This window comes from Eleutherodactylus coqui, chromosome 5 (genome assembly GCF_035609145.1).
Source record: "Eleutherodactylus coqui strain aEleCoq1 chromosome 5, aEleCoq1.hap1, whole genome shotgun sequence".
Taxonomy (NCBI): domain Eukaryota; kingdom Metazoa; phylum Chordata; class Amphibia; order Anura; family Eleutherodactylidae; genus Eleutherodactylus; species Eleutherodactylus coqui.
Window position 1 is genome coordinate 31,703,741 of NC_089841.1, and position 15,574 is coordinate 31,719,314.

The window sequence follows — 15,574 nt, forward strand, 5'->3', positions numbered from 1 at the left end:
AAGTGTTAGTGTAGGGATTAGGCAGTTAAGCAGGGATCCTGACTACAAGAACCCAACAGTCCTTATTAGGATTACTCCTCTCATTGCGCCCAATTTTTTCGTCAAGCATCCCGGCTGTATTCTGCCCACTGATAGAGGTTTTATACAGTGTACTGCCAGGGGTGTACTCAGAGTACATAGGAATTTACAAAACTCCTATCATTTCTTTTTTAAATTTTTTGGGGGCTTAAAGCGTACGCTATATACCCGTGTGTTGGTGCTATATTGGAGCGTACTTTATCTAGCAGTGGGCGGTGAATTAGCCCTAGGTCTCAGCGCTATACACAGGTTCAATTTTTTCTGGCTCTGCCATCTCCAGGCTCCTTCTGCACTTCTCCAGCCGCCTCAGCTGGAGAGCGATAAAAGTTGTGTCTAAATGGGACTTTTCCCTGAGTCTGCTAAATGTCCTTCCATTGGAGAAAAACTATTAATTTGAGTGAAATTATTGAGTTCTTCATCCCTACAATTCCTTGCGTTTCTGTTTTTTTTCCCCCCATTTAATAACAACATCAGGCTTTGAGTTCATTTTTAACACTTTTCTATACATATTAACTTTTATTTGGATATGAAATCACGGGGCACAAACTGAGTCTATTACATGGATTTCCTTGTTGATTGATGAAAAAATAAAAACTTTAAAAAAGTTCAATAGTAGGTTAAAAAAAAAAAAATCCACTACATTTTGCTTTACATTGTGAAGAGAAGCACTTCAAAAGTCCACATCACATCTCTGTACAATAAATGAATCAAAAAGTTGCATGTTTCCAAAAACAAACTGCATGCGATGCAATAACTCCCTTTGGAAATAATGGGAGGAGCTCTGTGATCCTCTCTCCCCCCTGAAGTGATTCAAGGACATTTCCACATGAAAACGGCTCATAGCCTCAGGGCTTTCACATAGATGGCGAGCGCGATATGGGTGCAGGATTTATGGCTTCATATTGTGCTCACCCATGTGAAGTTAGCCGAAGACCTTCTAAAGACCAGATTTTTTTTAAATCGCCCACATGTAAAACCATAGAATCCAAAGAAGGTGTGATACTTAGTTTTCTTAGGAATATATTATATATAGAGAGGCAAAAGTCTGGACACATCCGTGTAACTGGTCTAAAAATGAAATAATTGATTTGCAGTCTGTGAAAGTATTAATTGGGAGGAAGGCTGCATTAAAGAAGCCATTAGAAAAATGCCAGAATAAGAAGCTCCAAACATACACCCTGCGGCAATTGCAAAAAAAAGCCAGTCTGCAGTACATTTATTAACTCTTTAATTAAACAAGTTTTCAAAATAAAAATAGTTACTAATTTGTGTGAATTCTTAGATGTTTACGAACTTGTGATTTCCAAGTAAAACACTCTGAACGTGGCAATTTCCTTTCCTTGTGTGAATTCTCAGATGACAAACAAGATTTCGTTTGTTAGTAAAACACTTGCCACATTTTGAACATGAAAATGGCTTCTTTCCTGTGTGAGTTGCTTGATGTCTGACAAGATATGCTTTGGTAGCAAAACATTTCCCACATTCTGAACATGAAAATTCCCCTGTGTGAATTTTCTGATGTGTAACAAGATACGCTTTACTAAAGAAACACTTCCCACATTCTGAACATGAAAATTCCCCTGTGTGAATTCTCTGATGTCTATCAAGAATTGCTTTGCTAGTAAAACACATCCCACATTCTGAACATGAAAATGGTTTATCCCCTATGTGACTTTTCTGATGATTAACAAGATTTATTTTGTTAGCAAAATATTTCCCACATTCTGAACATGAAAATGGTTTTTCCCCTGTGTGAATTCTCTGATGACGAACAAGATGTGCTTTTTTAGTAAAACACTTCCCACATTCTGAACATGAAAATGGCTTTTCTCCTGTGTGAGTTCTCTGATGTTCAACAAGATATAATTTGCAAGAAAAACACTTCCCACATTCTGAACATGAAAATGGCTTTTCCCCTGTGTGAATTCTCTGATGTGTAACAAGATTTCCTTTGCAAGTAAAACACTTCCCACATTCTGAACATGAAAATGACTTCTCTCCTGTGTGAGTTTTCTGATGTCTAATTAGATCTGTTTTCATAATAAAACACTTTCCACATTCTGAACATGAAAATGGCTTTTCCCCTGTGTGAATTCTCTGATGTATAACAAGACTTCCTTTGTAAGTAAAACACTTCCCACATTCTGAGCATGAAAATGACTTCTCTCCTGTGTGAGTTTTCTGATGTCTAATTAGATCTGTTTTCAAAATAAAACACTTCCCACATTCTGAACATGAAAATGGCTTTTCCCCTGTGTGAATTCTCTGATGTGTAACAAGATTTCCTTTGTAAGTAAAACACTTCCCACATTCTGAACATGAAAATGACTTCTGTCCTGTGTGAGTTTTCTGATGTCTAATTAGATCTGTTTTCAAAATAAAACACTTTCCACATTCTGAACATGAATACGGCATCTCTCCTCTGTGAGTTTTTTGATATTCTCGTCTTCCATGACTTTTCTTCTGCTTATCAGCCCGTAATGGATCAGAAGATGGGAACTGTATAAGAAGATCAGATGATGGATCTTTGCTGTGAAGGGCTGAGGAGATATTGGTGATAATGGCAGGTTGTTCACATGTATTTTGTTTACGCTTATCATCTGCTTCAAAAACTGCTGACATCAGATGTCCCTCTGAGCTCCTGATACCGTCATCTGCCAAGGATAAAGCCGATTTTAGTATTATTGAACATGAGTAAAACTGAAATGAATATTTCAGAACATCTCTATATAAATTATGAGTCACATAGCAAAATGTAATTAAACAATAATAAGCAAATACATCCCAAACTAACAGTAGATCTTGGAGTGAGGACAAGTAGTTTGTGATGTTCAGCCACAAGGCTGTTCTTTTGCAGTTTTCCCTTTCTGTGGTGAAGCCTCCATCCTCATAGGTTTATATGTCAGTGTCACCGTGCTGCTAGTAAATGCTGAGTGGAGAACTATAAAAGCTTCCTATGAGTCAGTGCTATTAGATGGTGTCCATCTCACATACTCGCTGAAAGCTGCAAACACTTTATCACAAACCAAGGTAGAGGTGAGGAGGAAACCAGGACACTGGGCTATATTGTTACATTGAAGATGCATTTGGCCCAAAAAAGACGTCCTTAAAGAAAAGGAACATATTCAATATTATTCACCTTTTTCAGAGGATGGGCCCCCATGTTTTGATTAAAATATGAGCTGAAAACCTAACATGTTCATGCATGTAGTATAAACAGTTGTGCAATTTTATTAAGATATTATATGTGTATGAGTGCTGAGACATGTTTCTATTTAGCCTGGTTGATGTCAAATGCAACCATTGCATCTGCAACTGTATCCCCTACTCTACTCAAAGAGTAGAAGGTGATATTAATCTTTCCTGCTTGCAGTGAGATTTGTTATACTATGATGATGATCTGGCACCCAGGTTTCTTCCTTCCAGTCCCTGGAGAGAAGCATTCCTGACACTCATAGCACCAACCTTCCATCCTCCAAGGAATCTTCTGTTATCCGGGTCTATGTCTCTAGGAGTCTAATAGTAGCTAATGATTCCTTAGTTCTAAAACTAGGAAGATTCTCTTCTCTCAATAGTATTGGCAGCAAACGATGAAGGAATCGGCCTCGTTCACATAGATATATTATATATACATACTACAGATGGATTTTGCACTCATATTATAGATGCCCTTCATGTGTTATCATCTATAACGGTATTACATGTCAGCCACATTTAGTTTGTACTCCGGCTGAATGTTGGAACATCCAGCGTAAACTGACAGAGCACAAAGCTTATAAATCTACATAACTATCAGCAGCCGCTGACCGAGGAGAATCTGTGACTCTTCTCTGCTGTATTTAGTGGTTACTACTCACCTGGGCAGTTACCTGTAGGAATCCCCTCTTTACACCGCTGATCGCCCCTCACATTTGTCTCTGTAGTATTAATATCGGTCAGATCTTCATCCGGATATAAAAGCTGAAAGACAAATATTGTAAAAGTCAGCAGACAGTTAGAGAAGTCATGTGGAAGGTTTTACATGACCAGAAAAGATCATTAATTATCATTACAACCCAAAATGACCTGACAGGAGTAGTTATCGGAGCCATATAGCTGCAGGTCTAGAAGCCAGACATAGATATTAGATGGCGGCTCAATGACCCCTCAGGAACCTCATACACATGTATATCTGGCATGGCTAGACACGCTGCACGTTGTCTCAGTGGAGATCAGCATCTACCAGACACATCCGCTGCTTCTCTCGGGGGAAATAAAGGAGCAGATAGATATAAATCCAAGCTGTTGGCTCCTTATTCCCACCAGCAGTCTCCACCGCCAGAAAACTGGGAGATGACCAGACAACAAGTGATGTTTCTGGTCAGCAGTAACCCTGCCATCCCCACCGGCCTCATCACACAAATAGAAGACATCTAATAAGACTGAAGACAAGAGCTTCACAGCCTTCTGGAGATTAGAGGGACATCTCCATCTACCTGGTGGTCCTGTGGAAGAAGAGGACGGGGACATCTCTCTGGTGGGCTTCTCTTACTGGATGGAACTGGAGGAAACACAGACGGACACTGAAGTCATTCTTTACATACAGATAATAAAGTCTCCGTGTATTTAGTCCTGTCTATTACCTGGTGCTGGGAGCAGCTGGTGGGTCTCCATCATGGCGTCCTTGTACAGATCCTTGTGTCCTTCTAAATACTCCCACTCCTCCATGGAGAAATAGACAGCGACATCCTGACACCTTATAGGAACCTGACAACACAATATACAGTCATCACCCAGAAGCCTCCAGTGCTGTTACTGTATAATGTCCCAGCATTCCCTGCAGCGTCACCTCTCCAGTCAGAAGCTCAATCATCTTGTTGGTGAGTTCTAGAATCTTCTGTACATTGATGTCCTCGTGTATCAGGGGGTGAGGAGGGGGCCCTGTGATTGGGCTCAGGGGTTTTCCACATACATTGCACACAGGGGCCCAACAGCCATCATGAGAGGTCTTCTTCACTACTGTGTAATCCTGTATATGGGGAGACAGTAATAAATATCACTACAGACATTTCCAGAGTCCATCACCTCTCCAGTGACATCATCTGTTATTACCATAAATAAGAATGATGTAATGTGACATCATCAGGATCTCTCACCTCTCCGGCAAGTTGGAAGATTATCTCTAGGGAGAGATCTAATACACTTTCTGCCATCTTGTTCCCATCCTTCTCCATTCTTGATGGGTAGATCAGAGAAATTCTCTTATGTACTGAAGGACAACAGAGGATCCTATACTGCGGGGACCTGAGTGGACAGAAAGATGATCCAATATAAAAACCACAGAAATCCAATGCAAAAAATACATTTACTGGAGAGAATAAGTGGAAACATTGGAGGAGCCAGTAACACAGAGACAGCAGATCAGCCATTTAACAAACTCTTTATCTCACTCTTGTACCAGGGCCGGATTATTGTTTGTGCTGATACACATGACCGATGCTGACCAGTCCATGACCTCAGAGTGCTAGCATGAAAGTTTTGAGATTGGTATCTCTTCATCCTCTTCCTCCTCCTGTGACAACATGTCTTTGTCCCTGAGACCGTGTAGCATTTGTTCCAGCAGGCAGACAACAGGGATGGTCATACTGATCCCTGCATCATCACCACTGACTGTTTTGGTTGTTTCCTCACAAGCAGGTTAAAACGGCGCAGGCGTCTTTGATCTGCAGCCACTCCACAGGCTTCAAGTGATCGACCCTCATACAGCGCCTGCTAACAGCATACAGCATCCGGTACTCCGTAATCGCTCTCTGCTGCTGGCTTAGGCTCAGCAACACATTGAACGTGGAATCCCGCCATTTAGGCACATCACAGATGAGGCGGTTTGGTGGTGGCCTGAACAGTCACTGCAAGTCTGCCAGAGGAGAAACGACTGCATGTGAATGCCAAGAAGAGGCAGGAACAGGAGGTGGAAGTAGGACGGAGGAAACAGAGGGATGAATGTCCAACAAGTTTTTGGGGTAGCATAAAACTAGAGCCACCTCTTTTGGCTTCATGCCCCCCTCCAGGACATTGACCCAGTGTGTGGTTAGGGATATGTATTGCCCTGGCCATGCTTGCTGGACCACATATCTATGGTCAGATGTCCCCTAACACTGACAACATGTCCCTGGCATTGCAGAACACTATCACTCACATAGTTGTGCAGGGCAAACAAATGGCAGCTGGGCAGCTGGTACTGTGGGTTAGCACAGAGCATCACATTGAAGAAGGCATCACTAGGCTGAAGGGCAGCATTTCCATCACCAGCATCTGTAAAATGCTTGTATTTAGGCTTGGGATTTATTGGGGAAGTACTTTTTTTTTTTTTCTCTCCCAAAAACTCTTATATTTTGTCTATACCTGTATAGGAGCAAGTACAAAAAGAGGGGGGGAAATTGTCAGGCAAATTGGATTGTCTGCCCTCGAAAAAGCAGGTTTTCCAAGAAGGCCTACTATTAAAACCTAACCTTTATTATAACAATTAAAATGAGCCATGACAATGTATTTATTGTACATGAAATATCAACATGAACAATATTAGCCCCGGCAGGTGGAGATGTATCCGGGTGGATGGAGTAGAGCTATGTGTGATGTGTGAGGATTCAGTGTGAATGGAGTAGAGCTATGTGTGATGATTCAGGATGAATATAGAGTAGAGATGAGCGAGCACCAAAATGCTCGGGTGCTCGTTACTCGAGACGAATTTTTCGCGATGCTCGAGGGTTCGTTTCGAGTAACGAACCCCATTGAAGTCAATGGGCGACTCGAGCATTTTTGTATATCGCCGATGCTCCCTAAGGTTTTCATTTGTGAAAATCGGGGCAATTCAAGAAACTGATGGGAACGACACAGAAACGGATAGGGCAGGCGAGGGGCTACATGTTGGGCTGCATCTCAAGTTCCCAGGTCCCACTATTAAGCCACAATAGCAGCAAGAGTGGGCCCCCCCCCCCAACAACTTTTACATCTGAAAAGCCCTCATTAGCAATGCATACCTTAGCTAAGCACCACACTACCTCCAACAAAGCACAATCACTGCCTGCATGACACTCCGCTGCCACTTCTCCTGGGTTACATGCTGCCAAATCCCCCCCCCCCACGACCCAGTGTCCACAGCGCACACGAAACTGTCCCTGCCCAGCCTTCAGCTGCCCTCATGCCACGCCACCCTCATGTCTATTTATAAGTGCGTCTGCCACAGGAAAAGCAGGCACACACTGCAGATGGTTGGCACGGCTAGGCAGCGACCCTCTTTAAAAGGGGCGGGGCGATAGCCCACAATGCTGTACAGAAGCAATGAGAAATCCAATCCTGTGCCACCTCCATCTGGAGCTGCACACGTGGGCATAGCAATGGGGAACCTATGTGCCACACACTATTCATTCTGTCAAGGTGTCTGCATGCCCCAGTCAGACCGCATTTTTTTATATATAGTCACAGGCAGGTACAACTCCGCAATGGGAATTCCGTGTGCACCCACAGCATGGGTGGCTCCCTGGAACCCACCGTCGGTACATAAATATATCCCATTGCATTGCCCAACACAGCTGAGATAGTAATGTCATGTTTAATGCAGGTGGGCTTCGGCCCACACTGCATGCCCCAGTCAGACTGGGGTTCTTTAGAAGTGGAAACAGATGCATTTACAACTCCCTGTGGACCCACAGCATGGGTGGGTGCCAGGAAGCCACCGGTGGTACATAAATATATCCCATTGCATTGCCCAACACAGCTGATGTAACGTCAGCTGTAAAGCAGGTGGGCTAAAAATTAATTTGATTACACTGTAGGCGAGGGCCCACAAAAATTGCTGTATCAACAGTACTAATGTACATCAGAAAAATTGCCCATGCCCAACCAAGAGGGCAGGTGAAACCCATTAATCGCTTTGGTTAATGTGGCTTAATTGGTAACTAGGCCAGGAGGCAGCCCAGTTAAAATAAAAATTGGTTCAGGTGCAAGTTTCAACGCTTTAATGAGCATTGAAACGTATAAAAATTGTTTAGTAAAATTATATGACTGAGCCTTGTGGGCCTAAGAAAAATTGCCCGTTCGGCGTGATTATGTGAGGTTTCAGGAGGAGGAGCAGGAGGAGGAGGAGGAATATTATACACAGATTGATGAAGCGAAAAGGTCCCCGTTTTTGATGGGGATACAGAACGATGCTTCCATCCGCGGGTGCAGCCTACATATTGCTTAGGTATCGCTGCTGTCCGCTGGTGGAGAAGAGAAGTCTGGGGAAATCCAGGCTTTGTTCATCTTGATGAGTGTTAACCTGTCGGCACTGTCGGTTGACAGGCGGGTACGCTTATCTGTGATGATTCCCCCAGCCGCACTAAACACCCTCTCTGACAAGACGCTAGCCGCAGGACAAGCAAGCACCTCCAGGGCATACAGCGCGAGTTCAGGCCACGTGTCCAGCTTCGACACCCAGTAGTTGTAGGGGGCAGAGGCGTCACGGAGGACGGTCGTGCGATCGGCTACGTACTCCCTCACCATCCTTTTACAGTGCTCCCGCCGACTCAGCCGTGACTGGGGAGCGGTGACACAGTCTTGCTGGGGAGCCATAAAGCTGTCAAGGGCCTTAAAGAGTGTTGCCCTGCCTGTGCTGTACATGCTGCCTAATCTCCGCGCCTCCCCTGCTACCTGGCCCTCGGAACTGCGCCTTCGGCCACTAGCGCTGTCGTATGGGAATTTTACCATCAGTTTGTCCGCCAGGGTCCTGTGGTATAGCAACACTCTCGAACCCCTTTCCTCTTCGGGTATGAAAGTGGAAAGGTTCTCCTTATACCGTGGGTCGAGCAGTGTGTACACCCAGTAATCCGTAGTGGCCAGAATGCGTGTAACGCGAGGGTCACGAGAAAGGCATCCTAACATGAAGTCAGCCATGTGTGCCAGGGTACTTGTACGCAACACATGACTGTCCTCACTAGGAAGATCACTTTCAGGATCCTCCTCCTCCTCCTCTTCAGGCCATACACGCTGAAAAGATGACAGGCCAGCAGCATGTGTACCCTCAGCAGTGGGCCAAGCTGTCTCTTCCCCCTCCTCCTCATCTTCCTCCTCCTCCTCACCGCGCTGAGATATAGACAGGAGGGTGCTCTGACTATCCAGCGACATACTGTCTTCCCCCGGCTCTGTTTCCGAGCGCAAAGCATCTGCCTTTATGCTTTGCAGGGAACTTCTCAAGAGGCATAGCAGAGGAATGGTGACGCTAATGATTGCAGCATCGCCGCTCACCACCTGGGTAGACTCCTCAAGCTTTCCAAGGACCTGGCAGATGTCTGCCAACCAGGCCCACTCTTCTGAAAATAATTGAGGAGGCTGACTCCCACTGCGCCGCCCATGTTGGAGTTGGTATTCCACTATAGCTCTACGCTGCTCATAGAGCCTGGCCAACATGTGGAGCGTAGAGTTCCACCGTGTGGGCACGTCGCACAGCAGTCGGTGCACTGGCAGATTAAACCGATGTTGCAGGGTGCGCAGGGTGGCAGCGTCCGTGTGGGACTTGCGGAAATGTGCGCAGAGCCGGTGCACCTTTCCGAGCAGGTCTGACAAGCGTGGGTAGCTTTTCAGAAAGCGCTGAACCACCAAATTAAAGACGTGGGCCAGGCATGGCACGTGCGTGAGGCTGCCGAGCTGCAGAGCCGCCACCAGGTTACGGCCGTTGTCACACACGACCATGCCCGGTTGGAGGCTCAGCGGCGCAAGCCAGCGGTCGGTCTGCTCTGTCAGACCCTGCAGCAGTTCGTGGGCCGTGTGCCTCTTATCTCCTAAGCTGAGTAGTTTCAGCACGACCTGCTGACGCTTGCCCACCACTGTGCTGCCACGCCGCGTGACATCGACCGCTGGCGACGTGCTGCTGCTGACACATCTTGATTGCGAGACAGAGGTTGCGTTGGAGGAGGAGGAGGAAGGTGGTTTACTGGAGGAAGCATACACCGCCGCAGATACCACCACCGAGCTGGGGCCCGCAATTCTGGGGGTGGGTAGGACGTGAGCGGTCCCAGGCTCTGACTCTGTCCCAGCCTCCACTAAATTCACCCAATGTGCCGTCAGGGAGATATAGTGGCCCTGCCCGCCTGTGCTTGTCCCCGTGTCCGTTGTTAAGTGGACCTTGCCAGTAACCGCGTTGGTGAGGGCGCGTACAATGTTGCGGGAGACGTGGTCGTGCAGGGCTGGGACGGCACATCGGGAAAAATAGTGGCGACTGGGAACTGAGTAGCGCGGGGCCGCCGCCACCATCATACTTTTGAAGGACTCCGTTTCCACAACCCTATACGGCAGCATCTCCAGGCTGATAAATTTGGCTACGTGCACGTTTAACGCTTGAGCGTGCGGGTGCGTGGCGGCGTACTTGCGCTTGCGCTCAAACACTTGCGCTAGCGACGGCTGGACGGTGCGCTGAGAGACAGTGGTGGATGGGGCCGAGGACAGCGGAGGTGAGGGTGTGGGTGCAGGCCAGGAGACGGTAGTGCCCGTGTCCTCAGAGCGGGGTTGGATCTCAGTGGCAGGTTGGGGCACAGGGGGAGAGGCAGTGGTGCAAACCGGAGGTGGTGAACAGCCTTCGTCCCACCTTGTGGGGTGCTTGGCCATCATATGTCTGCGCATGCTGGTGGTGGTGAGGCTGGTGGTGGTGGCTCCCCGGCTGATCTTGGCGCGACAAAGGTTGCACACCACTGTTCGTCGGTCGTCTGCACTCTCAGTGAAAAACTGCCAGACCTTTGAGCACCTCGGCCTCTGCAGGGTGGCATGGCGCGAGGGGGCGCTTTGGGAAACAGTTGGTGGATTATTCGGTCTGGCCCTGCCTCTACCCCTGGCCACCGCACTGCCTCTTGCAACCTGCCCTGCTGCTGCCCTTGCCTCCCCCTCTGAAGACCTGTCCTCAGTAGGCGTAGCAAACCAGGTGGGGTCAGTCACCTCATTGTCCTGCTGCTCTTCCTCAGAATCCTCAGTGCGCTCCTCCCTCGGACTTAATGCCCTTACTACTACCTCACTGCAAGACAACTGTGTCTCATCGTCATCGGCCTCCTCACCCACTGAAAAGTCTTGAGACAGTTGCCGGAAGTCCCCAGCCTCATCCCCCGGACCCCGGGAACTTTCCAATGGTTGGACATCAGTCACGATAAACTCCTCTGGCGGGAGAGGAACCACTGCTGCCCAATCTGAGCAGGGGCCCGAGAACAGTTCCTGGGAGTCTGCCCGCTCCTCAGAATGTCTCATTTTCATGGAGTGAGGAGGCTGGGAGGAAGGAGGAGCAGCAGCCAGAGGATTTTGAGTTGCAGCAGTGGACGGCGCAGAACTGTGGGTGGACGATAGGTTGCTGGAAGCACTTTTTGCCATCCACGACAGGACCTGCTCACACTGCTCATTTTCTAATAAAGGTGTACCGCGTGGACCCATTAAATGTGCTATGAATGTGGGGACGCCAGAAACGTGCCTCTCTCCTAATCCCGCAGCAGTCGGCTGCGATACACCTGGATCAGGAGCTCGGCCTGTGCCCACACCCGGACTAGGGCCTCCGCATCCTCGGCCGCGCCCACGTCCTCTAGGCCTACCCCTACCCCTCTGCATGCTGTATTACCAGTAATGCAGAAACAGAACGCTGTAATTAAATGTGCCGCTTATTGGCCTGTGGTTGGAGGCTGACTTCGCTTACGGAACGCCAGGAAATAATTTGGCGCACGCCTGCTTTAACACTTAGCTGCCTGCGTATTTATTTGTAGAACTACTACACCCAGCACACACGGACCCAGAACACTGAGCACAGTGACAGGCAGGCCAAATAGATTTTTTGCCCAATATTTTTTTGAAAAGGACCACTGCGTATATTCAGTCAATAATATATGTCTTCTTGCCCTGCCTACACAATTCTGTCCCTGGAGTATTACTGCAGGGCGCAATGCTCTGCACGGCCGATATACCAAAAAAAAAAAAAAAGTGCAACACTGCAAAAAGCAGCCTCCACAGTACTGCACACGGTTAGATGTGGCCCTAAGAAGGACCGTTGGGGTTCTTGAAGCCTACACTAACTCCTAACACTCTCCCTATAGCAGCTCCGGCACCAACAGCACTGTCCCTCAGCTATGTCACAACGCATCTGAGGCGAGCCGCGGGAGGGGCCGATTTTTATACTCGGGTGACACCTGATCTCGCCAGCCACTCACTGCAGGGGGGTGGTATAGGGCTTGAACGTCGCAGGGGGAAGTTGTAATGCCTTCCCTGTCTTTCAATTGGCCAGAAAAGCGCGCTAACGTCTCAGAGATGAAAGTGAAAGTAACCCGAACATCGCGTGGTACTCGTCACGAGTAACGAGCATCTCGAACATGCTAATACTCGAACAAGTATCAAGCTCGGACGAGTACGCTCGCTCATCTCTAATATAGAGCTGTCTGTGAGATAATACTATTCTTTATTTGTATAGCACCAACTTATGATTGGAATCAGGATGGCTGTAGTAGAGATGTTCGTGTAGGAGACGGTGGAGATGATCGCCATTTTATGTGTATTTTCTTTTGTCCTCTCTGAAGATTTTTTTGATGGAGGATGCTACTTGTGTCTAAAGTCAAAACCTCTGGTGGAGGGGGCCATGCCCCATATATTTTGAGAGAGTAGTGTATTGCTTCTAAAAACAGGTCAGACTGGTTTTTTAACAGCAGAAGCTATTTCCATGGAAGAAGGAAGGACTTTGGTTTGAAGAACAGGAAATGAAAGGAGAGAAGCACAGGAAATGTTTCTCTTGGAAAGCAAGTGAAAATGAATCGAGCATGCTTAAAGGGGTTGTCCCGCGAAAGCAAGTGGGTCTATTCACTTCTGTATGGCCATATTAATGCACTTTGTAATGTACATTGTGCATTAATTATGAGCCATACAGAAGTTATAAAAAGTTATTCACTTACCTGTTCCGTTGCTGGCGTCCTCGTCTCCATGGTGCCGTCTAATTTTCAGCGTCTAATCGCTAGATTAGACGCGCTTGTGCAGTCCAGGTCTTCTGCTTTTCTCAATAGGGCCGCTCGTGCCGGAGAGCGGCTCCGTGTAGCTCCGCCCCGTCACGTGCCGATTCCAGCCCATCAGGAGGCTGGAATCGGCAATGGACCGCACAGAAGAGCTGCGGTCCACGGAGGGAGAAGATCCCGGCGGCCATCTTCAACCGGTAAGTAAGAAGTCACCGGAGCGCGGGGATTCAGGTAAGCACTGTGCGGTCTTTATTTTTAACCAGTGCATCGGGTTTGTCTCGCGCCGAACGGGGGGGCTGTTGAAAAAAAAAAAACCCGTTTCGGCGCGGGACAACCCCTTTAATGGAAGCTCCTTCCCAGTGAATGAGCTTACAGCTAACTCACAATTACCTACAATTACTATGAGAATGAGAATCAGCACACAAAATGTTGTAATTTATCTGAATATCTGAGCTTCCTGTATTTGAATTCCTATATAAACGGGAAGCATGAAAGGGGAATCTCCTGGCTGAATGGATTCACTGTATTTAATGACAAACTGAATGGTGCTAAATGAGTCTCATTGATTTTAAAGGGGTCCGTTTGGCCGCCGTTCAGCTGTCCGGCATTTTACTAGACAAAGAAAGCATGCAGAACTTTTTCTTCTGATGTTTTGCACTGGATCCTCTGAACTGAGGTTTCAGCGCACATGTGAACCATAACACGCTGCCCCTTGCATGCATGCACTTACCTTTTTGTGTAGAGTTGCTGATTATTGGATATCCAGGTTCTTGTAGACGCTACAAGTTTCTGCCAGAGCTCTTCCTCCAAGCCACACAATGCACACTCTGGATTCCCAGGCTTCTCTTCCCTCCCCCTCTTCTTCCTGGGGCTTGGCTTTCCTTCTCTCCCCTCCCCCTCCCTCTCTGGTTACCTGTTTTACCTGTTGCTTTGCTTTGCAGGGTTACTGATAACAAGTGTTAGTGAAATTTAGATTAGTTCTAAGAAATGGTTCATTCTGATGATCCCTTTAGGGCATTCAGAGAGGTTATCATGACCCGTTCATGAACTATGAAACAATTTTAGGGTGCGTTCACACGAACGTATATCGGCTCGGTTTACACGCCGAGCCGATATACGTTGTCCTCGGGTGCAGGGGGGGAGGATAGAAGAGCCAGGGCCAGGAACTGAGGCTCCCGCCCCCTCTCCGCCCCTCTGCACTATTTGCAATGGGGAGAGGCGGGACGGGGCGGGGCTAATTCCCGGACTTTAGCCCCGCCCCGTTCCGCCTCCTCTCATTGCAAATAGTGCAGAGGGGCGGAGAGGAGGCAGAGAGGGGGGCGGGAGCTCAGTTCCTGCACTTGGCTCTTCCATCCTCCACCCCCTGCACACGAGAACAACGTATATCGGCTCGGCGTGTAAACCGAGCCGATATACGTTCGTGTGAATGCACCCTCAGTCTGGTACATTTCCTGGAATTATGGGATCACAAATATTTTCCAGTTTATCTCAGTAATGGTATCAGGATGCCCCTAAAATTCTGAGTATGGAGGAGTTATCCTTTAATTGTTCTGTTTGCAAGATATCAGCAAATACCAACTTGTTTACGCCACAAATTATATTTTAGCATGGGAACATGGATTTGTAGACAGAAATGTATGTGATCATTAGAGATGAGTGAGCACCCAAATGCTCGGGTCCGCGTTATTCGAGTCGAGCTTTTCGTAAAATTCGAGAGCTCTACTCGAGTAACGAAGCCCATTGGCTACAATGAGAGACTCGAGCATTTTTGCATGTGGGACGCCGGGTACCAAGCTTTTTTTGTTGTTGTTGCTTGGTTCATGTGTTTCTCTCTCTCTCCCCTGCCCAAAAATTTCCCATTGACGCGCGCGCTGCGTCGCGGAGGGGAGGGGCCAAAACAGGCACATCACAGCGGGGAAGAGCCAAAAACTGGGACAGGGTCGAACACGGCGTGATGCTTGTTCGAGTAACGAGCACCATCGAGTATGCTAATACTCAAACGCGCATCAAGCTCGACAGAGTACGTTCGCTCAACTCTAGTGATCATATATCCTGCATATGTAACATTTCTATAATCCATCCCATATCTATATGATGGTTAGACCTTTTATGCTTTTCAATAAAATTACGGTGTTGGGCGATTTTAGAGCCAGAACCCATTACCATTGACTGAATTCAGATCTCCTGCTCGGAGTTTTAGTTCATGGCATTATCACTTGTGAGTCGTGACTTATTCATTTTAACTGATTTAGGTGTACTTCTTTAAAAATTCTTCGACAGTTTGGAGGCCCACACCGAGATGCTATTCCTTTACACTTAATACTAAATGGAGAGCAGCGACCTGACCTTCTTCTCTCGGATGAAGCAGTACCCCGGGGTCATCTGCGGTGTCGGTGTCAGGTGTACAGCTTCAGCATTATTGAATTTGCTCCATATCAGGTAAAATTACCGTTTTTTTTGTTTTGTTTGTTTCTATTTTTGTTTATTTGCTTATTTGTGCTACTATTCCCGTCTCTGCT

At 47.2% G+C, this 15,574-nt stretch overlaps 1 protein-coding gene across 1 annotated transcript; it reads right to left on the reverse strand.

The window, feature by feature from the left end:
* Positions 1 to 1,352: 1,352 nt before the first annotated feature.
* On the reverse strand, positions 1,353 to 13,868 carry LOC136628730 (oocyte zinc finger protein XlCOF22-like). The gene is made up of 7 exons (XM_066604831.1): positions 13,786 to 13,868; positions 5,214 to 5,361; positions 4,907 to 5,086; positions 4,701 to 4,824; positions 4,144 to 4,181; positions 3,936 to 4,038; positions 1,353 to 2,732 (listed from the first exon to the last, which is right to left on the reverse strand). The coding sequence occupies exons 2-7, from the start codon at positions 5,289 to 5,291 to the stop codon at positions 1,357 to 1,359; spliced, it is 1,899 nt and encodes a 632-aa protein (XP_066460928.1). The 5' UTR covers positions 5,292 to 5,361; positions 13,786 to 13,868; the 3' UTR covers positions 1,353 to 1,356.
* Positions 13,869 to 15,574: the final 1,706 nt, after the last annotated feature.